Source organism: Sinocyclocheilus anshuiensis, unplaced genomic scaffold (assembly GCF_001515605.1).
Source record: "Sinocyclocheilus anshuiensis isolate Anshui unplaced genomic scaffold, SAMN03320099.WGS_v1.1 scaffold694, whole genome shotgun sequence".
NCBI classification, from domain to species: Eukaryota; Metazoa; Chordata; class Actinopteri; order Cypriniformes; family Cyprinidae; genus Sinocyclocheilus; species Sinocyclocheilus anshuiensis.
In genome coordinates, this window is record NW_015542477.1 from 350,621 (window position 1) to 375,571 (window position 24,951).

General features: G+C 37.2%; 2 protein-coding genes and 1 long non-coding RNA gene across 6 annotated transcripts in view; 1 reads left to right on the forward strand and 2 right to left on the reverse strand.

The window, feature by feature from the left end:
* Positions 1–14,206, reverse strand: part of LOC107693913 (glutamate receptor ionotropic, kainate 1-like) — a 65,615-nt gene extending 51,409 nt beyond the window's left edge. The window contains exons 1-2 of one of the 2 annotated variants that reach the window (XM_016493456.1): positions 13,726–14,206; positions 13,547–13,635 (exon numbers count right to left, since the gene is read on the reverse strand). In XM_016493456.1, coding sequence (XP_016348942.1) covers positions 13,547–13,631 — 85 coding nt within the window. In that variant the 5' untranslated portion in view covers positions 13,632–13,635; positions 13,726–14,206. Of the gene's footprint in view, positions 1–13,546 lie in introns of both variants that reach the window. The other variant, XM_016493455.1, reaches the window with a different exon arrangement.
* LOC107693915 (uncharacterized) lies at positions 1,875–16,422 on the forward strand. The gene is made up of 3 exons (XR_001634806.1): positions 1,875–2,022; positions 4,093–4,095; positions 16,411–16,422. It is a non-coding gene; the product is annotated as an uncharacterized LOC107693915 (long non-coding RNA).
* Positions 16,423–18,251: 1,829 nt separating this feature from the next.
* LOC107693916 (T-lymphoma invasion and metastasis-inducing protein 1-like) overlaps positions 18,252–24,951 on the reverse strand; it is a 65,319-nt gene continuing 58,619 nt past the window's right edge. For all 3 annotated transcript variants that reach the window (XM_016493458.1, XM_016493459.1, XM_016493457.1), the window contains exons 20-27: positions 24,220–24,399; positions 23,262–23,380; positions 22,975–23,083; positions 22,512–22,570; positions 22,047–22,143; positions 21,573–21,660; positions 19,397–19,569; positions 18,252–19,101 (exon numbers count right to left, since the gene is read on the reverse strand). In XM_016493458.1, coding sequence (XP_016348944.1) covers positions 18,584–19,101; positions 19,397–19,569; positions 21,573–21,660; positions 22,047–22,143; positions 22,512–22,570; positions 22,975–23,083; positions 23,262–23,380; positions 24,220–24,399 — 1,343 coding nt within the window. In that variant the 3' untranslated portion in view covers positions 18,252–18,583. The remainder of the gene's footprint in view (positions 19,102–19,396; positions 19,570–21,572; positions 21,661–22,046; positions 22,144–22,511; positions 22,571–22,974; positions 23,084–23,261; positions 23,381–24,219; positions 24,400–24,951) is intronic.

The following is a 24,951-nucleotide window of genomic DNA, read 5'->3' on the forward strand; positions in this document are numbered from 1 at the left end:
ACCACTTATGTCCACTTATGACTCCCAAATATGAACGAGGGACCTGCATTCTAAAATTTAAAAGGCAGGTATATATTTTTCATGTACCATATAAAGACCCAATTTATACTGAGCAAAAATAATCGAGTTCGATACTTTTTAGGCACCGACCGAAATGCCTCGATACTATCGAGTATCGAAAAACGTCTCATCGTTCGGTACCAAATTTCGATACCTAAGGGGTTAATCTCATCAGTGTCAGTGAGCCAATAAGCCTGCAGCATTAGCCGGTGTGTTCGACTAGAAGAGGTGCGGTGCAGATCGATCACTGTTTGACATCCGCGAGAGCGATTCGAAAGCGCACGGAGCAGTCTGCTCTCTTAATTATGCGAATGCATCCCAGCCACCTTAGATGTAAAGCTACATTTACACTGGTGCGTTTATGTTTTAAAATGAAAACGATCCTCGTCATACTGGCGTTTCAAGCTGGCTTTCCACTATCTCCAACCAACAGACCGGTCATTCAGTCATTCATTTCCAATGGAGAGTAACGCGGGAGCTGCGTGGAGTTCTGATCATATGCAGATGTCCGTTCATACTACACGACCGAAAGCGCGTGTTATGTGACCATTCATGCAAACTGTAGCATCATGCTACATAAGACAATAAATAAGAATCGAAAATTTTTGAACGATACCCAGCCCTAATTATAAATAGGTAATAATGTGTAAAATAATATTTGGAAAATATTTAGTTTCTATTACATTTTCTTCATTATTACTATTATTACTTATTATATATTATTACTTTTTTCTACTAATTGTAGTACCCTGCTGTTAGAAGTATTCGATATTCGTGTATTTATTTTAATAATTTTTTATCTTTTTTTTTTCATTTTAATCCATATTATATTTTATTTACCTTAATCAATTATTGTATCTTACTTTAACAATTTACAATTTATTGCAATTTATTTATTTATTTATTTTTTTACACTTTATATCTAAACTTTTCCACAGACCCAAGTTTGAAAACCCCATCAACAGGCAACATAGTGCAGACCACAAATATCACAGTATAAATTGTAAACATGCAAGTAACTTTTAAAGGCCTAATTTTACTGTCAACAAACACTTGAGTGGAAATATTTGCTTCAGATTTTTTCTTTCATTAAAATTCTGCACACATAAATAACAATCCTACAGAGGTTAGGTAGTTTGCACATTTAAATTGACGTAAATTAGCTGAATTATGGGTAATTGTCACCATTCCCAGACTGTGCTACTGGATGCATTGTCTTTTTTCTTTTTTAGCTCATAAGGTCTTTGTGTCTCTTTCTCATTCTTGTACATTTTATGCATTCTCATTTTCCCTAGGAACTGGATGATGAAGGAAACAGCAGGTCTTTTCATTCATAAAATACTGGAGTTTTAGAAAATAGCTGTAATATATACCCTAATAAAAATGTGTGCAATTATAGTCAAAAGATTTTCTTTAACATTTCTTTATAGTCAAAAGCATTTCTTTAAAATTTTACCAAAATTAACATCTCTAAGGCCTTTTGGAGATTATGTCTGAATGCAGCCCTTGAAATGCTCTTGGTCTTTAAGTGCCTTTATTTTTTCCTCAATTACTGAGTTCAATGAACTTCAATGAACTGGAGACGATTAATCCCTAAGACATGAAATAAAAACAAAATGGCACTGAAAGTGACACCACGTCTAAAACACATTCTCTCTGATTAAGTACCTTTTTAAAATAAGTACATACCTTGTCACCATTAAAAAAGTTCCATATAGTTTGAATTTGTGTCATATACATGTAATTCTGACATACTATATTCATCATGTTGTTATAGTCCTGTGACCTACAATAGGATGATTGCTGTAATATTGTTATCAACATGGAAGATTTTACATTTTAAAACTCCATTGGATCAGTATAATCAATTACAATCTAATGTTCAGTCACATGAATATGCTACTAGACGAGCAACAGAGGGTAGATTTCTACTCCCTAATGCTAAAACTAATTTTCTTAAACGTACAGTAACATTTAGGGCAATGAAATCATGGAATCTTTTACCATTGTCATTAATTAGGATAACACGGAAAATTGATTTTAAAAGGCAGGTAAAGGCACACCTTGGAATTCTGTACTTATAGGAGGTTGAGGTATAGGAATTAGGTGAATAAGTAATATGTTTTTATATAGTAGGTGTTATAGATATTAAAAGGGTAGAAGAAATGTTTATAGAGATGCTTTGGAATGTGGAGAATGTATTTAACTTTTAAATGTATGTAATAATGTATGAATGTTAAGTGTTGTGTGGACCCCAGGAAGACTAGCAATGCCTTAGGGCATAGCTAATGGGGATCCAAATAAATAAACAAACAACATTAGTTGTGCTGCTATTCACAACTCCTCTTCTGTGGCCTAATGGGATACACACTTCAGAATCACATGAATCTCATGAAGATCTCAAGAAATAGTAGGCCATCCAACCCTCTACGCACACCTTTGCAATATAATCGCCATTGGCTAGTAAATTTTTTTGTTTACTCGCCAGACTGATATTTACTGATAGCGCTGTGTTTCTCACACATGCCAAGAGAGAGAGCGAGAGTCTTGCATACCATGCTGAATCGACGCGCTACAATAATTCTAAATGAACTGTTATTTTGACAGGAAAATACAACAAAGAATATGGTTTACATGTAGCGCGTCGATTCAGCATGGTATGCAAGACTCTCGCTCTCTCTCTTGGCATGTGTGAGAAACACAGCGCTATCAGTAAAGCGATGGCGAGTCGTGTGCCTTCACACTAGTTTACGGTACGTCAAATACAGGTGCGCTGCGTGCTACATACTGCGCATCCATTGAGTACATGACATGATCCATTGAGCGCATCCAAATAGTACAGATCGCTTGATGGAGAGCAAAACTCTCAAGCGCTCAGTCGTGTTTATCGAGTGAAAATCTGTGTTGAACGCCTCTCACACACATACTGGCTTGTAAAATCTAAGAATTTATTAGCCAATGGCTAATGTTAGACATTATTTAGTCGCCCAGAGTAAGATTTAGTCGCATTTGCGAGTGATTTACTCGCAATGTAGAGGGTTGCCATCTGGGCACTTTTCCCTAAATACAGTAAATTCAGACATACTATTTTTTCACATGTTGTTTCTTGTCTGTTATACAATAGGGACATAGTGTATACACTCTAAAAAATGCTGGGTTGTCAAATATGGACTAACCCAACTGTTGGGTTAAATTTTGGTTACATTTTTAAATTAACTTTTTAACCCAACAGTTGGGTTAGTCCATATTTGACCCAAAATTGGGTTGAAACAACCCAGCATTTTTTAGAGTGTATGGTAGGGTTGGGCGATGTCTAGCAAATTGGCATCGGGCGATGTCTACAGTGAAACACGTGATGGACGATGTCATCGGGGGGCGGGGTTAGGGGGCGTGCCCGAAGCATGAATCCGTATGCAGAAAGGCACAGAAAACAAATAACGCGTTCTACGGAGCCACTAAAGGGACATGGTTAGCCGCTTGCTAGCGGTAGACTGTTACATTACAGTACATGAAAGTTCACTTACACAGAGTAAGAAGAGATGACTGATAGGACAATGGCGAATGATTTGCAGATACTGAGCACCACTGACAGATATCTAATCTTGTAAAATGTGTGGTAGGTACTGCCGCTCCGCAGTATAGAGTCCGTGTGATTGCGAATCTCGAAAGTGAAAGTAAAAAAGAGAGCGCTCATTCGAAAGCGGTTTCAATGCCCTGCATATTAGTAGCGGCTCCCTGATGGCCGCAATTTATATACTAGGGCTGTGCGATATTGAAAAAAAATGCGATATGCGATACCTTCTTAAAAAATGCGATATTGCTTAAAGTGTGTAAAACCAATTTAAATGATATTTTAAAATATTTAAAAATGTTTACTATTAAAAATATTATATAACCAATTTGTTTCACATTCTTTCTTGGAAAATAAAGAATCACTATAACTTCTGAAAGTGACCAGCATTTCGATAATTTCGATATATCGTGCAGCCCTATTATATACAATATAATTACTCAACGATATAATTGCGAGAGAAAGTATTGAAATATATATCTTTTTATCCTTCCATCTCATAGGCTATTTATTCCCTTTTGGGGTTCCGTAGTACACTTAATTTCCTTTTCGAACATGGAGTTGGGATGTGGCGGATTGCGGGGGGTATGGAGGGGGGAATCACGATGCCGGCTCAACATCGCGATGTCTGTCAGCCATCGGCGATGGACGATGGCATCGTCTATCGGCCCAACCCTAGTATATGGATGTAGCCCAAATCTTTTGGCACACAATAAGAATATTCAGTAAATTTTTTTGAGTCTTCTAAAGTGCATTTGACCTTGTAATTCCATGAAGGATCTCAAATTTTCTCTGTGGTTTCAGTCAGGTACTGTTTTTCATTCCCCACCCCCGGATCATTCCGGGAGATGTTCGATTGATGCTATTCAGTGTTACATATCTGTCAGCTCTAACAATATATCATTGTCATCAACCGCACTGCTCTTACCCAGACAGAATGCTCCGCTCAACGATCAGTCCTAGAATTAAACTTTACAGTAAGATCACATGTAATGTTTATCCAGCATCCACTTTTTTGGCAAAAGAACAACCAATTTCAACAGTTTATAAAAGAAAATATTTCACAAATGCAGAGGGCAGAATGTGGCTGATTAATATAATGCATTGTTATATGATTAAAATCAATATTTAATGTTGATGATGGGTTTCACTTTTGCTCCACTCAATGTAATTATTCATATTTAAATCAGATAAAGGGGTCATATGATGCGATTTCAAGTTTTCCTTTCTCTTTGGGTGAGTTCAAGATAAGTAAATTTTTGTTCAAATTTCTCTGGATCTTCTTCATCACAGTTGTACTGAACACCTGATGGCCTGGATACATGGAGTTTGTTTACTAACTGCTAAATGAAACGGTTTGTTTATCTTGTTGTGATCCTTTTCGTCTGTTTATCTCTATTTCACGCTGCATTGCACTGTGACCGCTAGCTGTCTTGCTGTCACGACTGGATTGTGATGAACACAGAGGCATTTTGTGTGTCATGGTTTGTTTCGTCATTCCAGTAGGGACTGCCTATTTGCATATTTAATTTTTCCACTTGGTTTGCTTGTTTTGTTTAGTTGTTTGTTTAGAGCACTGGCTGAAAGCACTATATGAAGTATAATTAGTAACTTGCTAATTGCATGACACGGTTCGTGATCTTAACATGGCAGCGCTCATAAGGGAGTGACCCACTCCACATAAAATAAAACAGGTTTTCTATTGATATGACATATTCACAATAAAATGGAAGTAGCATCAAATCTTTTCTTCCATATTGTGACGTACATCCAAACAGATAATCGAAAAAGAAAAAAATGTAGGCCAAAGACTTGGTTCCATCAGTTATCGATTGGATAGAGGTCAATCTGAATAGCCTAAGAGAAGATGGTGCCCATAGAGTGCAAGGTATTTTTGCCACGTTATAGGCCTTGAACAGTTAAATACTTGCATGTGACAAAATGCTCGTCTTTACAAGTATCCTCATAAATACAGTAGGTCTTAAGTGAAAGCAAACGGCTGAGAAAGAAAACACATGTATGCTATATTGGATCCGGGCAGCTCTTAAAGTGAAAGGAGTCTTATATTTCTGCTGTCTGTCATTCATGTTAATTAAGCAAAAAAGAGAAAATCTCTGAAAATCTGTTTTTGACTAAATCACTTTTGTAACTTTAATAAGAAGAAATATAGCTGCAAGCAGTTCAAGTGTTTAAGGCATTTAAGCACATAAGGAAAAAGACATTACACATTACACATTATTTAGCAAGCCTGTAACCACCTTAGTCAATGATTAAAAAAGCATTTTTGACAAATCAAGGAAATTTACCATAGAAATATGTTTTTTGACGTTTATGACGTTTATGCTTCTTTAGAATCACCTGTCACATGTGCTCACCAGGTTTCGTGAAGTTTTGAGTTTTCCTTTAGGCTTTATCGGATTTGGGGTAAATTTGGACAGGCCTCTATTCTAAACGACCCTGTTATAGCTTCCCAAAGGGTAAATTTCAACATGTTTTTGATAATTATTGACCTAGAGAGTCCAGAGAATTGTACTTTTTTTTTTTTCCAGATTGAGCGAAAAACCTAGGACTAGTTCGCAAAAGTTTTTTTTTTTGTTTTTTTTTGCATCTTCTCAATTATTTAACAAACCGTTTGATTGACAGCAGTGGTTCTAGAGGCAAAGTTGTCCGGAATGAGGAGTTCTATCGTATGATACGAACATCATGATTATGTGCGAAAAATCATGCAATGTTTTTTGAGATATGCAAATGTCCTTGTAGACACTTGTGGCACTTTGGACCAAGGCCGTCCACAAGTGATTTTCATGTTGATAGGGCAAATGGTTAACTTGCAAACTTTACTGGTTATGGCAATTTTTATGTTTTTTTTCCACCTTACAGCGCCACCAAGTGGCCAAGCTCTGCAATTTGTTTCCTGTGACCTCAGATTGAGCTGAGTGTTCTGAGTTTGGCAAAGATATCTCAGGAGTTATAGGCATTTTACTAAAAGTGGCCCTGCCCCTTTGGAACGTTTTTGGCTCCACTTTGCAACGGCAAGTCGAAAGTTAAAATTTTTTGATAATTATTGATATTCACTCTCCAGAAAATCTTTCTTTACTGGTTTGGATCTGATCGGGCGAAAAACCAAGGACTAGTTCACAAAAGTATGTTTTTCAAAAAATCCAAAATACGCATTGGCCATTCTAACAATTACAATAGGGTTTCACCGCTACGTGCTTGAACCCCTAAATATATATTTAATTTACACAGTGAAGAATATGCAGTGGTTTATACATTTGATTACTTCATACAATGTACGTAGCATTTCGCATTTACCTCTATTTGTTCTACTGTAGTTTTTTCCTATTGCTTGTAATTAGTTTCTTATTCTTATTTAATTGGTGACTGTTTATGTGTCATCAGTGAGCTTGAGTTTTGTTTTGTTTGTTTTTGCCTATCATTACGGTGAAATAAAATTACTCGTATCGTGATATGAATGTTGCAGGATTTACTTTAAAACATTTTTTAAAACAGAAATTTCTAGTAAATTTTACATATAATTACAAAGAATGGCAATTAACGCATTGAATGAAACATTATATTTTGAAAGACTGAAATAGTATTTTCTTGTAAAACTCCAATAATCTGTTTTATTTACAAGTTTGAAAAATACGGATAATATCCATTTCATTTCATGTTAAAAATCACATTTGTACATTTGAACAGTAACTTTAATAGAAAAATTGTAAATCATATGTTTCTCAAAAAATTTCAGTTAAAACAAATTACTTTCAAAGTTCAACACTTTGCTACGAATATTGTGGCTCTTATGATGAAATGTTCCTCACTTGTAAGTCGCTTTGGATAAAAGCATCTGACAAATGAATAAATACAATGTACACAGTTCTTGATTAATCAAGGTCATGAGTCTAGAACCTTTCTAATACACAAATGCCCACAACAACAAATGCATGCATGCACACATACAAACGCATACACAAACCTGCACACAAGTGACTGCTGAATAGTCAGGTCATCTCGGACACAGTCTTTTTCTTTCTGTCTGTTCTTCTTTTCAACATTTCTGTCACTGTCTATGATATATTCCACGCACTCCTCATAAAGACATCACAATGATTTCTGCAAACACACAGGCCAAATGCATCATCAAAGAAAAAGCCTTCTTTCTCATTCAAATTCATGAAATCTTGTTCAAACATCCCTTCTGACAAACACAAGAAAACACAAAGGGATAAGGAGTCAGCCTGCATACCAATGCTCTCGCAGAGAAAGAGCCAGAGACATTAGCTATTCTCCATTCTCTCCGCCACTGTGATCGAACCCTTTGATTTTCTCATGGGGCCCATTCTAAACACTCAAATTCATTTATTGTTATTTCAAGCTCAATCTATAAGACGCTCAATAAAAGTGAGTATGTTCTGATTCAAATGTTTACAACCTACATTAGTCGTTAATTATTTAACAAATACTTCGTAAAGTGTTCAAAAAGATGCGTCTTTGGGAACCTGGGCCCGTATTTATCAAGCCTCTGAGAATTACTCTCAAGAACGCTGCTAAGAATTGACTTAAGTGTAAAAAAATTATTGGCTCAAAGCTGCGCTTAAAAGTTAGTTATCAAGCATCTCAGTCGTAATTTAAGCGAAGTGTAGGACTAAATCTTAAGTGTCAGTCTTAGAGTTGATTCCAGACACTTTGATGTGCCACAAATGGGGATTTTGGATGACGAAATACGCATGGACCAATCACTGAATAGATTTCCGTATTTAAGAATATTCTCAGATAAATTCACATTAAATGGTTAAATTCCTAATAGGAGTTTACATTCAACACACATTTGACAATAAAGAATTTTCAAGAGAATACATTATGGTAAGGAAACAAATCGTCTTCACAACCTTAATTTAGGGTTGTGCCGGTAGACGATAGTATCGTGTATTGACGATAGTCAGAGATATCGCCTGTGGCTGATTTCTTTGATGACAGCAAGACGATTATTATTATTATTATCCGTCAAAAATATAGGCACCTATCTTTAGTGATGCAGCGCGGAGAGCCTCTTCAGAAACTGGTGAGTAGCCATGATCAGCTCCGGTGGCCATGTCGGAGCCGTAACGCGCCGCAGACGTGTGCATGCAAATAAGGGGTAAGAGATTTATTCATTATACAGTGTAGGTAGCTTCACTGATTATAACGGGAGTGTTTTTAAAGTTTAAAGAGCATAATACTCATGCTAGACTGAAGTCAGATATGATGTTCTTTGTTAATGTAAATATTCTTTGCTCATTTCTGTTTGAATAACTGAGGAAATGTAACTGTTTTAATAACTGCTCGTCATCAAACATTTCAAGAACATTCTTCTTCTCCTGAAAGATTCGTGCACGTCTCTGTCTCCTCAGCGCCATCACAAGCCCCTACTGGCAACTCCTAACCACTTGAGAGACCTCTCGAGCTGTCTTAAATAACTGGGAGAGTAAGAGTGATTCTTAGCTTTAAGAAATTTGATAACTTGCTTTTATACTTAAGTTTGAAAGTAGGAGTAAATTTAATGAATTCTCAGCACTTAAGACTAAAATGGCACTTTGAGAAGCTTGATAAATACGGGCCCAGGTTCACCATAGCCGTACAGACTTTTAGGGAAATTCTGCTGACGGTCAAAGAGCAGTGCCATTTCACAGTGCTGAACATACATCTGAGGCCACATGGATCCAAATCTAAAAGGATTAATTTCCCCTCATAGCCTGTGAAATACTTCCACCAGCACTGCACATTCTCTCAGTCAACATTGTGATAATTCCAGAGCCCAGAGATTATTTTAAACCACTCTCAGGAATGAGCTGATGCAGCTCTATATCACAACAAAATATTCTCTAAGATTTTAAAAACAGTAATTTGTGCAGAGTTGGAAAATAATTATAAGATTTATAGAGATATTAAACAAGAACGCATGTGGTAATGGTCTTGCCCAACACAGTTGGACCAAAGCCCGACACTAACAAAATTGCTGCCATACGGTCACAAAATCTGTGCTAGTAACCAGAGGGATGATAAATGGCATCAGCAGACATCCTATATAGGACACATTTATGATTTAATTTTCGGGGTAGACGAGTAAACAAATTTTGTTTTTTTCCTTCATGCTGAAACTTTTAGATGACTGTATCGAACCACTTACTTGCATTGGCATTGTCTTGGACCACTGGCATGACGTAAACGCAGTTTACAGTTATCGTGCTATTGTAGAAATGTGATCATTAATTAAAGCCACGATAAAGCCATTATTTATTTAGTATTTGAAAGTATCTGATAATATAGGGGTTAGATAAATAAAGCAAATATTCAGCTTGTCATGTGTTCTCAAAAAAATTGCGGCTGCCATACTCCATGTAAATTAAAACAGCTTTTATTATGTTACCGCATACACACAAAAAAATTGGTTCTTCAGCAGTTATTTGGAGTGGTTAATATAGCACCACTCCCATTCAAAGAACCCGTAGGGTTAGTTCACCCAAAAATGAAAATTCTGTCATTAATTACTCAACCTGTCATTCCAAACCCATGAGATCTTTGTTCTTCTTCAGAAAACAAATTTAGATTAAAACAAATGATACAAAATTTTACAAATGATACAAATTTTACAAAAAGTATTCTCATAGCTTATAAAATTACGGTTGAACCACTGATGTCACATGGACTATTTTAACGATGTCCTTACTACCTTTCTGGACCTTGAACGTGTCAGTTGCATTGCTGTCTATGCAGGGTCAGAAAGCTCTCGGATTTCAATAAAAATATATTAATTTGTGTTCCGAAGATGAACGAAGGTCTTACGGGTTTAGAACAACATAAGGGTGAGTAATTAATGACAGAATTTTCAGTTTTGGGTGAACTATGCTTTAAAGCCCCTAGCTAATATGTGACCCTGGACCACAAAACCAGTCATAAGTAGCACTGGTATTTTGTTAGCAATGGCCAACAATATATTGTATCGGTAAAAATTATTGACTTTTCTTTTATGCCAAAAATCATTAGGATATTAAGTAAAGATCATGTTCCATGAAGATATTTTGTAAATTTCCAACCGGAAATATAACAAAACTTAATTTTTGATTAGTAATATGCATGGCTAAGGACTTCATTTGGACAACTTTAAAGGCGATTTTCTCCATATTTTGAATTTTTTTTCACCCTCAGATTCCAGATTTCAAATATTTGTATTTCAGCCAAATATTGTCCTATCCTAACAAACCATACATCAACGGAAAGCATATTTATTCAGCTTTCAGATGATGTATAAAATGATGTAAAAATTTATTTCACAAAACCCTTATGACTGGTTTTGTGGTCCAGGTCACATATAGTTCTGCAAAGGTTCTCTAACTCTCTGGACTTTCTGACCTCAGAAAAGCATAAAAGTGATTCAAAACAGCTTTTGCTATTGTAGTAAATTCCCCTTCATAACAAACATATAAGAGTGGGTTCCTCTTATGGTTCTACATGGCACCATTTGACAAAAGTGATTTGTAGCACCTATAAAGGTGGTTTCCCTATGATTACAAGCCAATGAACCACTTTTAGTGTTATTTAGCACCATTTTGAGTGTTTTAGAGTGTGATATAAGGATTTGTTTTTAAATAAAGTTCTATATTTTTAAAAATGCAATATTAATTTCTTAGATACATTTTTTAAATTATGGAAAATTTCTATGCAGTTATCAAAAAGTATGGGTTACCTAGATAAAGCAAATAGTATTCAGCTGGTCCTGAGATCTCAAAATGGTGGCTGCCACGCGACGGACCCACTACATGTAAGTTAAAACAACACCTATTACATCTCTGATATGGATATATTGTCATATCGGATTATCATAAAGTTTTTTGATAAATTTATCATATTTATAAAAATGTAGGCTAATATTCCACTAATCCACTTCATCTGTGATAAAGTATGCAAACATGACACAAACATCACTATGGGAAGCAGAAAGTATCCAACTTGATGTCTCAGTTTTCAACTCCTCCTTCAACTGCAACTAACTAATCGGTTTCATCCAGCTGCAGCCGAAGTCGAACACACTTAAAGCAAGTAGTATTCAGCTGGTCATGTGATCTCAAAGTGGTGGGTGCCTTGGGACAAACCTGCTCAAACTATTTTAAAACAGTAACAAGAGGTGCTTCAGTCGTAACTAACGTTAACACGGCTGTCATAATATGTTTTTATCAAAATGTGGACCTTTTTGAATTCTCAGAAATGATGGAAATTGAAAGTGTAAAACCAGAAATGCATCCGAACCATTGTTTTAGATTGTTACATCCCTCAAAATGGTCTATACAATTAATTTAGAGTCACTGAAAATTAAAATGAATAATTTTAAAGAGCAAACCTTGCAAATCTGGTTTTGTTCTGTATCATTCAACATCCATTTTTAGTTCACACTTTGCCCATAATCTGTGAAAAAGAAGCACTGTACCCTGTCGAGCAATGTTGACGTGAACATTTGTGAAAAGCTGAGGAATGTCAGTGTATCCATTACGACTCACTATTATGCAAACTAAGCCTACCATCACTCCATGTCTCCAGTGACTTATGCTTTAGATGCCAATCATAACATTCAGATGACAGATGGCAGTTGGGTGCACCTATATTTTCAAGAGCACACAGGGACAGTCTCCTGTATCTCCAGCCTGATTTACAATGTCCTACCAAATCCATGTGTATGTGTAAGGGTGTGAGTTTATCTAATAAAACGATTCATTGCTCCAACGCACATCCATCTTAAAGAAAGATCACTGTGTGTTCAAGATGACAGAACATCTGTAAACCAGATAAACTCTGACAAATGTCTCCGATAAAGAGGGTCCAAACATGGTGTGGGTGAAACAAGTCCCCTCAGGGAGAGAATTGATAAAATAACTGTGGAATCAATATAGGGCAGTCAGATGGTTACATCTGGGGCTAAAATACTCTTTCATTCTGTTCTATACACAAGTCCTAGGAAAAATGACCCACATCAAGAGTAGATCTATACAGTAAACTTAAATGTAGATAATTTCAATGTCTAGTTTATTTATGGATGGATGATGCATGTACATATGAACTATTATTTATACTATTAGTATTTCACAATCCACCCCATAGAAGCAATACGCCAAGCTTTCTGTTTCAACTGAAGTCCCATCATTTGGAGAGGAACATCAAATCAGTCTTGGGTAGGAAAGAGGATTAATGTAGGTTGTTAAAACTGCTTTGGGGATTTACCATGATGGCAAAGTCAGACAGCAGCAATCATCAGACCCTACTGTCCTCTATGTGACTACAGGACGCTTTATCTCAATAACACACAGAGGAGAGCCAGTGATCAAATCTCTCAAATCTCATTTCAGTGATGATGATGCTGATGGTTTAATATTAAATGAGGAATGCATTTATGGGTTGTTTACTTTCAAGATGTCCTGCCAACTACACTTCTTATGTAAAGAAAGGTCAACCCATTACAAACCCATGGGCCAATCCAAGGTCAACCCATTACAAACAATAATGTACCAAAGTAATGACCAAAGTGACTGATTCTTTGTTAATGATTTAATCCCATCTTGAGAAAGTTTTCACCATTAGTTAGACTTCTGTAACAAAATAGATTATTATAGTAGCTATATCAATGACAATGCTGATAATTTAAGTGAATATGCAGACCATATTCTACATGGATATGCAGATACGACAAATAAACGGAATGCATTTAGAGGTCATAAAAACATCAGATAGATGGTCTATTTTTAAACAAGCAATAACACTTCAAGTCGCTTAAAGAGCTGTGACGTGACAACAAAGACACTCGATGCTGAACAAACACTGAAAGTTTATGAATTAACAATAATTGCAGGTGACAATGAGGAGTCATGATAAACAATCACTTACCAATTCGTATGACCTGCTGGTCACCAAGGTAAAACTTTGACATCAAGTAAAAAAGGAAAAATAACAGTTTTCTGCGCTTCTCCATGGCTCTGTAATCAAAAGAGGTAAAAAATAATACACTTAATGTCATAAAACTGGATTTAAGGAACCATAGCGCGCGCTCATCAACTTCCATTCACCTCCCATCGCGCGCAATGGAAACAGCTCCTCGAAAAAGCCGGTTATTGCCTCAAAAACAACACGTTATCATCCTTTCCCCGAAAATCCACGATGTAACTCACTCTTCAAGATATTTCAGGTAGGATTTTGTGCTGATATCCTTTGTTCATCGCTTCAAATACTTGTAGCACTCCGCACGCGCACCGCGAGGATAGTAAAGAGCACTTGCCACTGACAGACTCATGATCCAGACGCAGGATTAAAGCAAAATCTGCTAAGCGTTTGGCTTTCTTCAAGACGTTATCTTCATTTTTAAGTTCACACAGATTGAAGATAAGTTTGCAGGGTCTTACATTTTGTTTAGTGTTCTATTTCTATTTTTCTGTTTCAAACCAGCCACATATTTAGTGACAATCCGTTTTAGGCAGACTGAGCTGAATCCTGTCATAGAAAGTAAGGTAATTACTCATAATTAGTTCATGCTCAAAATATATGCGTGCACGGGACAGTCCACAGAAATAGCGATGACTTTTGAACCGATTCTTGATTGATTGATTCGGTCGAAATTATTCACAAAGCGTTAGATCACTCGGCTGCAAAAGAACTTTGTTTAGCAAAAAGATGGAATATATATTGTTAATATGTAACTCATAGCCTATTAGTGTTTATTATTACTAAAATACCGTGAAAAGCAGCATTTATCACAAATCAAACATAATAATTCTTAAATCTCTTTTAAGTGATGACTCGGTTGAAGTTGGTCTTGTTTATGGGAAAGAACCGATTCGGTAAATTGAATCGGACCAACGAACGCCACAGTGAATTAAAAAGCTTGCTTTTTTGCCAAATGGCGGCACACAACGCCACCTGTTGGACAAATCATATAACAGCAAAGGAAGAAGCAGGAGATAATAAAATGATATAAATGATCATAAATAATATATTTATAAATATTTATAAGATAAATATAAAATGATATTTATTTGACTAAATTAAACACCTTAATATGATGCAAAATCATCAGTTGTAGCACATATTGAAATATCCCTTCAGTTTTTATTTTCCTTATTTATAAGTGAATTAAAAAAGAACTATCTCTTCATTACAAGAGAGTCTAGGCTGGCTGAGCTGAACAGTGTGTCCAAACTGATGTCACTATGGCTGGAGCACTCAGCGATGTTTGTTTCTTCTCCTGCCCCGATGAAGGGCCCAGAGAACAGCACTGCAACAACCCAGCTGTGCATAGCAAACACGAGGCCAGCCAGCCTACAAACAGAGCCTCCCCCATGTGGAAGTGAATGGAGCTCAGACCATGATCGGCATGGAAGATGCCGAGTGCTGTCCAGGACACAGGGATGAGAGTAGTGAGTGAAGCGAGCAGATGCAAACAGGCTGCTCCAATCAGGCAGCGCCTGGCACTGTCGGGACGGGTGCACTGAATGCTCATGAGTGAACTGATCCATGCAGCTGCAGCCAGAACCAAAGAGAGAGAGTTGCAAAGTAACGAGCTGACCATGGGGCTGGATCTAAATAGGCTTTGCATGGTAATGAACTGGCATCATGGATAAAAGAACATTTAGTCCAAAGTCCTTCATATTCTGTCCATGATTCAGAGCGTACAGTGAGTTTCCACCTCGGTAACCCTGTGATTACAGAGAAAGCCGTAATAAGCACAAATCATAGCTACTATATCGACACATAGGATTCTTGCTTTCCTCAGTCTGATGAATGTTTCATCAGTTCGATTCAGCAACTCATCCATGATTTCTTCTTCTCAAAGCTCTTTTTCAACCCTCTGTTGATGGTGTCTTTAAGTGGCAAAGCTAATATTGATGATCAGCTGTGGCTGGTAGGAGAGAAGTAAAGACGAATTTCAGTTTCAATCCTGGAGCATTTCAAATAATGCATGGTCACATCTTCACCTGAGTGCATTTATTGACATGTTTAGGATTTATTATTCATTAAAATCGACTTGTCAGCAGGCAGAAGTGTGCGGAAAGAATAAAAATGTTTTAAGAGGTGAAAAAAAAGTCACAATCCATAAAGCAGATCGACCCATCCAGATTTCTTCTTCTCAAAGCTCTTTTTCAACCCTCTGTTGATGGTGTCTGCAAGTGGCAAAGCTAATATTGATGATCAGCTGTGGCTGGTAGGAGAGAAGTAAAGACGAATTTCAGTTTCAATCCTGGAGCATTTCAAATAATGCATGGTCACATCTTCACCTGAGTGCATTTATTGACATGTTTAGGATTTATTATTCATTAAAATCGACTTGTCAGCAGGCAGAAGTGTGCGGAAAGAATAAAAATGTTTTAAGAGGTGAAAAAAAAGTCACAATCCATAAAGCAGATCGACCACAACAAATCATTTCACAACCCATAATAAAGCAGTTCAATGATCAGGAAATACAACTACTGAGTCATAATTATGCAATTCCAGCGGATTCAATAGATTAGCTTATTAAAAGTCATTTAAAACTCACTGTACTTACATGACGGTGGATAACATTTCTCCAAGACACTGCATGGAATCAGAGCAGGACCGATAAGGGCTCTGGGAGTGTTAGAACGTTTTTATTAAGTATAAATTTCCAAAATTGATGTGGGACAACTGTCCCTTAGTTTGTCGTTTTGGTAACATTCTTCTTCCCTCAGGCTCTCATGGTCTGACAGCTACCTGAAATAGAAATGCGATGTGCTATTTAGCAAATGGAACATCCTATTTATTTTTCATTCAGTGGCAGAGAACTGGTTATGAGTGTTGTATTTACTGTAAATTGTGTTTAATTTTCTAAATCAATATTGGTTTCTCAACAGCAGAGCAGAAAGTTATGTTCTGGTGCACTTGATTTTTAAACTGCTGCCTAATGGATCTGTATGAACTTGAAAATATGTTCAAAATATATAGTACATGTCAATAATGTTGAGAACTGTTTTATATGTCTAATGTACACATATAAATGCATTGTATAAAATGATTAATTTAAATATTAGTATATGTAGATATATGTAAGAATTAATATTGGATCCCTGAAATGTAGACATTTTAGAAACTAGCATAAAATGTGGAAAAACTGAATTTTATGCAACAAAAAGAGCATCTGATGATTCAAACTGTTCTTGATTTAACAATGCATCAAGAGCAGGAACTACAAATAGCAACTACTTTGCTTGAACACACTATTGCCACACACAAGGACAAAAACAACCCGCAGGAGAGGAGAAAATGCTGGCTCAATGACCATTAAATAGGACTCATTTGTACACTTCTGTGGGTGGAAAATGCAGAAAATATATTGTCGGCGTTCTGTTTTGTGGTTAATAAAGTCATTAATGATGTATTTTTATATAGAAAAAAGCGGCAGTTTGTCGTCAGGTTGGTGCAGCGCTTCACTGCCACCTTGTGCTTACACCCGATATGACAAGGACATTTTCATAGACATTCCAGTGTGGTATCAAAATCTGAGTGAGATTATGATTCCCCTGCTTCTATTTTTGAGGGTTAAGATTAGGTGTGGGGGTGGGTTTTAGTTATGGGGACCAATCAGGTAGCAGCATCCGCACTGAATAAACTAATCAGAAGCAGGAGTCAAATTTTTACATTAAGATTTCTGTACAACACCTTTTTTTCTTTCAGAGTCATAATCTGCTGAATTTATTTTTAATAAGACAAGTCACTGTGTTTAAAAATCACACCAAACTTTATTTAAAACACAGCTAACAGGTGCCGCGTTGACAAAGAACAGAGCACGTACAAAGTTATTAGGATAAAACTGCAAATATAAATTAGGAAAATTTATTTTAGGTTAATTATTTCCACAGTATGAACATACACATTCTCAAAAAGGCAGAGGGTAAAAGCAAGGAGTTTTTACACTTTTGTCTTAAATACAGTCAGTTCCACTAAAAAGGATCCATGGCTGAAGGTGCAGTGATTGTTTTTCACGTGGAAGGGCATCTCTTATTTTAAAATACATGTGCAGGGTGTAACGTGTGCGTCTTTATCTTTACCATGGTACAAAATACCACAAAAGACCAAACTCTTCAAAAATCTCATTCTCACCGAGACTAATTCAGTATTAACAGGACAAATCTGCTACATTTCATCACTTTGTAAGGGTGCTTTGAATTAAAATACCTTATTTATGCACCTAAAAGTCTGGCTGTTGAATTCACAAGCACACCAAAGCCCACCTAGCGAGGATTATGGGTAGTTTGATTTCCTAACAAATAAACGAAATTACATTATTGCAGTTCATTCTACCATATTCAAGTAGAACATTATTTCTCTGTGTGTGCGTGTTCCGTGTACAGTGATTGTTAATACTGGGTTGCTGGTGACCTATGAGCAAAAGGGAACAAAGACAGCAAGCAAGGAACTGTTGGGTTTGTAACAGGAATGGCATTAAACAGCTAGCCGAACTGTCATGACATTTTCAGGGAACGTTGCCAGGCTTGACAAAAATCACCTGCGTGTAGCCATTACGAAGAACTAGCGAGGTTATACGAAGCATCAAGTTACAAATCCCTGAATAAAAATGAGGACATGAACCACAACTGAACAGATCGACCACGATCTTGTGTTTCAAACAAAAAGATCAACTGAAAGAACATGTAGCTGCCTGTCTGTCAGTATGAAGCCTCTATAAATACATTGGCTGTACAGTTGTACTTAAATGGCAGGAAGTCTGCATTGATATTAGGGTGGAGTGGCTTGAAACATCAAGAAGTTTTTCTATGGTGCAAGTTCTTCAGTTCTGGCTTTCAGTAGGATTGTCAGTGCATCGTGTCCGTGAAGACTAGGACTCAATATGTTTCTACCTTACTCTCGCACAAGTCTATAAAACAAAACATCACAGCTCGCACATTCCCTCTACGCTCAGAAGATGTCGCTGTTGCAGCTGTTTTTAAAATCGTCCCTGCGAACCCAAATAACCTCGCAGTCCCTCTCAGAAGCGGCACCCTCCACCGCGCACTGCTTTCTCAGGAGGGTCAGCTTCAGGGGGGCGTGGGATTTCGGAGGTTTGTCATCCAAAAGTCCATTGAGACCGTTGTCTTCGTCTCCTTCTACTGAAAGGGCCTCTAAAGACTCCTCCAGACTTGGCTCAGAGGAAGGGCCCCGGACGGATTGGCAGTACTCATCGTCGTCGCTGAGGATGTCTGTCTCCTTCACGTCGTCCTGGTTTTCATAGTGCTGCAGGTCGAACTGATCCTCCACCCAGCGGTCTGTGTCTCGGATGGGCTGCTGGGGTTTCTGGAGCGAAGACAGCGGGGGCTCTGTCGGGGAGATGGGTGAGAGCTCTTGGGACGAGCCGTCGTCGAAAACCACACTTGTGTCTATGGTGAATCGATTACGGATCAGCTTCCTGCGGCCGAGGGTTCGAGATGGGGCTGAAACTGGAAGAGAAGAAAGCATGAATGCTAAATATCATTTTTGAAACAGCAGACAGTTTTCTACTTTAGGAAAGAAAGCAGCAATATCGTCTGGTGGATACTAGGATTTAAATTTATGTAATGATCAGCTCACCCTAAAGCCTGAAACAAAACAGGCGTTAATCATGTTAACGAGAGTAAGATGGAAAGAGACACAGTGGGAAAGTTAGCAGGAATATAGGGAGAGGAGCAGAGAGAAGGGGAGTGTTGCAGAAAAAAGTAATCAATGTTCAATTTGCGTCAGATGTCCCCAACATACCCGCTCTGTTCATTGTGGCTCGTGAACCCTTTAGCGCACAAAGCCGCTTCCCTCCGAAGGGAATATACTGCTGATTTGGAGGCAAACTCTCAGTCTTCATTAACTGACGGCGTTGTTTGTCCCTCAGGATAGAATGAATGGTCTTCAGGAAGTCTTTTTTACTCTCTGGAGAGCTAAAAATATAAAAAATAAAAAGCATTCAATATAAATAAAAATAAAGTTCAAATATTTTAGTGAGGAACAGAATAGAAATATACTGTTTTACAGTGGCCCCAAAAAGTATTTTTTGTACCCTTAAGCCAAACTTAAATATATGAATGCAGCTGCATTATATCAACTAGAGAAGTTCATCAGGACAAACTTACGAGTTGGTTTGACCAAAAAAAAAAAAAAGAAGTTTGGTTATAAAGACAGTAAAAAAGCCAGCAATAGCATGATTGAACATGTTGCTAACATCGTTTTAGTATGCGGCTAACATACTTTTAACATGTTTAAAACATGTTTTGCAGTATTGTTAGCATGTTTTAGCCTGTTTCAACACATTAATTGCATCTTTTAGCATATTGCTAACACATTTTAACAATGTTAACATGTCCTATAGTTTTTAAGAAACATGCTAGAAACAAGTTACAGTTAGAAATTTGATGTCAGAAGAATAATAATAAGCTTAAATGGTAGATTAGCATGTTGGTTTTGCCAGCCAATATTATTAAGAAGGATAAGACTCTTTTCAAACAAAACACCCTTACGAATGAATCATGGTTTTACTACAACTATGTTACTATTGTTAAACCATGGTATCCACAATTTTTTTTTTTGTAATAAAATTGCGTAGACACTAAAAGTGATACTTGAGGCCCACTTAGTGGAACCATTCACTCATATACAGTGGTGTGAAAAAGTGTTGAACCCCTTCCTGATTTCTTATTTTTTTGCATGTTTGTCACACTTTAATGTTTCAGATCATCAAACAAATTTAAATATTAGTAAAAGATAACACAAGTAAACACAACATGCAGTTTTTAAATGAAGGTTTTTATTACAACACTTTTTCACACCACTGTACCTAATCTTTAGACCAAGTCTGCAAAACTACAAGCACATTACATGCCTTAAACTCCGTTTCATTTTGTAAAACAAACTTTTTGCAAAACTTTAAACAGTTCTCTACATTACACACATCATTTGAAACTAACAGCTCTCTTGTTTAATTTGGGAAACACTGCCATTTTAATGCCACACTTATTTACTTATGACCTACACACACAATCAATCATCCATCCATCCGGAACATGCATACAAGCCAAGTCAGAAAGAAAGTCAACTTTATTTCTAAAGTGCTTTATACAATATAGATTGCTTTACAGCAGCTTCACAGTAGTATCAAATTCACATTCTGCTATAAAGAAGCTCTAACAAGTCAATAGTGTCATTCTACATCTCAAGTCAGTTCAGTATTGATTCAGTTCAGTTGCATAACTGTAAAAGTAATCAGTCATACATACTGTATATACAGTGTATATGTGCATATGAATGTACAGTATGTGCGAGTGCTGTGACAAACTCCTGTGGTCCACTGTACTCTGAGCAAGCAAAAGACACACGAGAGTAGTGTTTTACATTTTTCACATCTGTGTGTACTTTGGCGTGTATGTGGCTAATTATTTTATGTTTGTGTGTAGAGTTACTATGCAAAAATACTATTTTAGAAGTGACAAACTCCTGTGGTCCACTGCACTCTGAGCAAGCAAAAGACACACGAGAGTAGTGTTTTACATTTTTCACATCTGTGTGTACTTTGGCGTGTATGTGGCTAATTATTTTATGTTTGTGTGTAGAGTTACTATGCAAAAATACTATTTTAGAAGAGTTTTTAGAAGATAGTTTTCAAAGAAGTGTTTGCTTTTGCAAGATGTGTGTGACGTTTTGCATGTGTGTGTAGAGTTTTGAGAAATGACTAAGAATAAAAAAAAAAAAAACTACACTAACCATAGTTTAACTATGGTATTTGCAGTAAAACTGTGGTTGTACAAATGGTAATCAATACGCCAAAAAACATGGTTACTACATTTTTACTATAATAAAACTTGGTTAATTTTCGTAAGGGATTTCATGCAAAGAAGTTTGAGAATTATAAAAGAAAAGTTGATGTGTGACATTCTGGACCTCATCTTACCTGCAGCAGATGTGGAAGGTCCTCTCGGGTCTCCCTTCAGATTCTGACCTCATGTGAACAATCTCACACATTGCAGACCCCTCTGAATCTGAAATGAAAGAAATGCCAGATTAACAGTATGCTGGTAAAAGGTCTGTGGGAAACTCTGTAAAGTACAAAACCTCCCAGATCAGCACAGCGTTAATGAACCTCATGGAAGACACAGACCATGGGACAATGAACCAAAGTGCAGACCCCAAGTTCCTGTAGGATGACCTTTTAACCCCTAACCATCAATAGGGAATATCAACATTCTGGCCTGAGCCAGTTGAGCCAAAGCAAACTTTACTATGCTCATCAAGTGTCATCAGGGAACATGGGATGTAAAATGCATTACTAGTATTATCAAAGTTAATCTAAAGCATGTAGTTAATATACCACACTAGTCTCAATAGGTCTGTGGGAAAAGAATGAGACTAGTAGACCAATACTTACTAGGGAGGTTGCGAACTTGGAGAGCGTCTGTAGAGATCATGTGTCTAAACCGAAAAGGGTCTCTCTCATCAAGGATTGATGCTCTGTGAGATCCACCCTGAGACAAAATAACAGCAAAAATTTTTTGGGGGGGTTTATGAGGATCGAGAAAACATTTCAAATTGATCTTTATTGGCATCCACCACCTGACACACTGAAAACAGGACATTAGGGAAGTAATGTATTCTCTACGTCACATAGTTTTATAATATCGCAAACAAGTGAAAGGTCTCAGTGTCAATTGTCACAGAGTTTTGTTGGCCATGTGAAATAAGCCGAAGAGAAAGGGAATCCTCACTTCACATTCGACAATGTGCCATTCAATAAAACCCAAAAACTACACCTCTTAAAAGCGCTAGTCTGCAAGCACTTAGAGCCTATCAGACCTCTATTAATGAATAATGAAGAAAGGGAAAAAGCACTTACGATTTTTTTCTTGTGCTTGGAGCAGTCCTTATACACAAAAACAACTGCTGTTCTGAAAACTGAGGGGGAAAAAATGAAATAAAACATTAAGACACACAAAACCATACAACACTAAACATTCACAATAGAGATGCTTGGGGCTCTTTTCAGAAGAGTTGGAGTAAAAACGTGACCCGGTGAAATACTGCCAACTTCAATGGCAAGCTGACCCATTTTTAAAGCATCTGAAGAGTTTCTTCAAAAATGTCTTAGCCGAGGGGAAAAAAAGCCTTGTGTATAAATGCAACTTTAATGTCTTAAGAGCCAAGGACAAGGTGGCTCCTCTAATGCCATTGTGCCCAAAGATACAGCTAAAGATACAGATCAGCCTTTACTGATGCAGGGAACCATTACTGTAGGGAACAGACTAATGAATAAGAGAACAGGATTCTATTTCGGGAAGAAGCATTTTACAAACACTCACCGAACGCAGCCAGCTCTGGGTCCCTCTTCCCCTTCATGAGAGAAGAGGGTGGGTTGATCCAGACCACAGTGTCATGCAACAAGAGGTCACCCATTGACAGGTCAGCAACCTGGAATAGGAGTAAACAATGTTGTAAAACCAAATCCATTCACTTTTTTAGATGTTAGAAGACATCAGTGCACACATCATGGCATTTGATGGTGGCATTACAATATTTGTTTCAAGTAGTATCAACGAATGCAAATTTTAGAGTTACAAAGACCTAAGACAGACTAGTGGAACAGTACCTCTTTCTTGTCAGAGCTCTGCTCGCTGATGAGTTGGTCAAACACGACTCCATACTCCTCATGAATCTTCTGCATTTCATTTATGTGACTGGCCACTTTGTTCATGGCTTTCATTGCAACTACAAAAAGATAAGAGACTTAATAAACTGCAACTAAAGAATTAAGAGAGTTTTTTAGCCATTTGGAGCATTCCGCCTTTAGAATTACCCCCACTAGAATTGTGTTACTGTAGCTTTAAGAATGTGTGCAAATGACCTCTATTCTGATTAGGGCTGCATGATTTAGGGGGGGAAATGTGATTGTGATTTTTCTGAAAAAATATAATTATTATAATTTTAGAGTACATTTGTACAATTACGATACTAATATTTATGGTTGTCTTAAGTACTGCATTTTCAAACATTTAACCAAGCTATTTAATTTGGAGGAAAACCGCAAGGACCCTTAAAGCTTCTGACAACGCTTCTCATTACAAGTTTAGGAAGATGTTTGATGATGTTCTCAAATGCATAAGTCACCCAAATTCAGAGCACCTCAGTTCATTTTGCATCTACTCTTGAGACACTGAAAACACTGGGTCATGAGCTGCTCTGGTGTAAATCAACACAGTGATGTGCTTCACTCCGAAACACACAGCACACATTTAACTAATTTGTGATTTGATAAAAGTGCACTAAGCCATATCGCGATTTCAGTCTTATTTTGATTAATCATTTTACAGGTAATAACTACTATAGTTTACCCTGACTACGCTTTGATAAACAGTCTGAAAGAACTGCAAGGGCAAACAAATTTCAAAAGAGCAAGCAAAATTCTGTTTTCAATGACGTGGTCTTTTTAAAAGTCTTCAAAACCTGCTCATCTAGCTCAGAAGAGGAGCTGCATCATATTATACTACAAATAGATCCACCCATGGCCTAAGATTATGCTCAATTAGTATCTAAATCTCCATATTTACCATCCAGATGGTAATGTTCCTCGCTGTCAGGGTTGGTAAGGGAGTGAAGCTCCCTCAAGAGTAATGGGTATTTTAAGACTCTCTGAATGGGTTTGATCAGGTAGGACTCCAGCGTGGAAGAGTGCTGTTGCCTGGGGTTCCTCTCAGCCAGGAATGCCTTGAACTCTGGGTCTGTTTTAGCTGCACCAAAAGTGTGGAGGAGAAGTTATGGGATGGCACAGGAACTTCAAATCAGTTGCATCCGTAAACTAGACTTTAACTTGGACAGGGGTCTTAACTTGATATAAAGACAATTACATTTGAGTAAATCAACTTTCTCAACTGCAAGAATGTTAGGCTCACATTTTAGATGAAAGTTTATACTCCAACACATTTATCCATAGAAATTTCAGTCAATCAAGTTAAAACTTGATCCACTCTTCCCACAGGAAACATCTTCATTCACATACATCAGCGGAATAGCTTTGGTGCCTTGGGAAATGGCAATTTTTCACAGTAGACCCCTAAAAAGGGTCATCATTCCTCAGTAAAATGCTTTGGGGTACATCATTTGCTTGTGAGAGAGTAAAAACACCCCTCTAGCTCTGAATAAACTATGAAAACTGGCCTTTGGCAGTTGGTAGGGCTTCAGAACAACAACAATTAATAAAACTAGCCAACATAAAGCATAGTCACTGAACATGGCAATTAAATGACAAGGAATGGTACTCCAGGAACCAAGGGCTCTCCTGC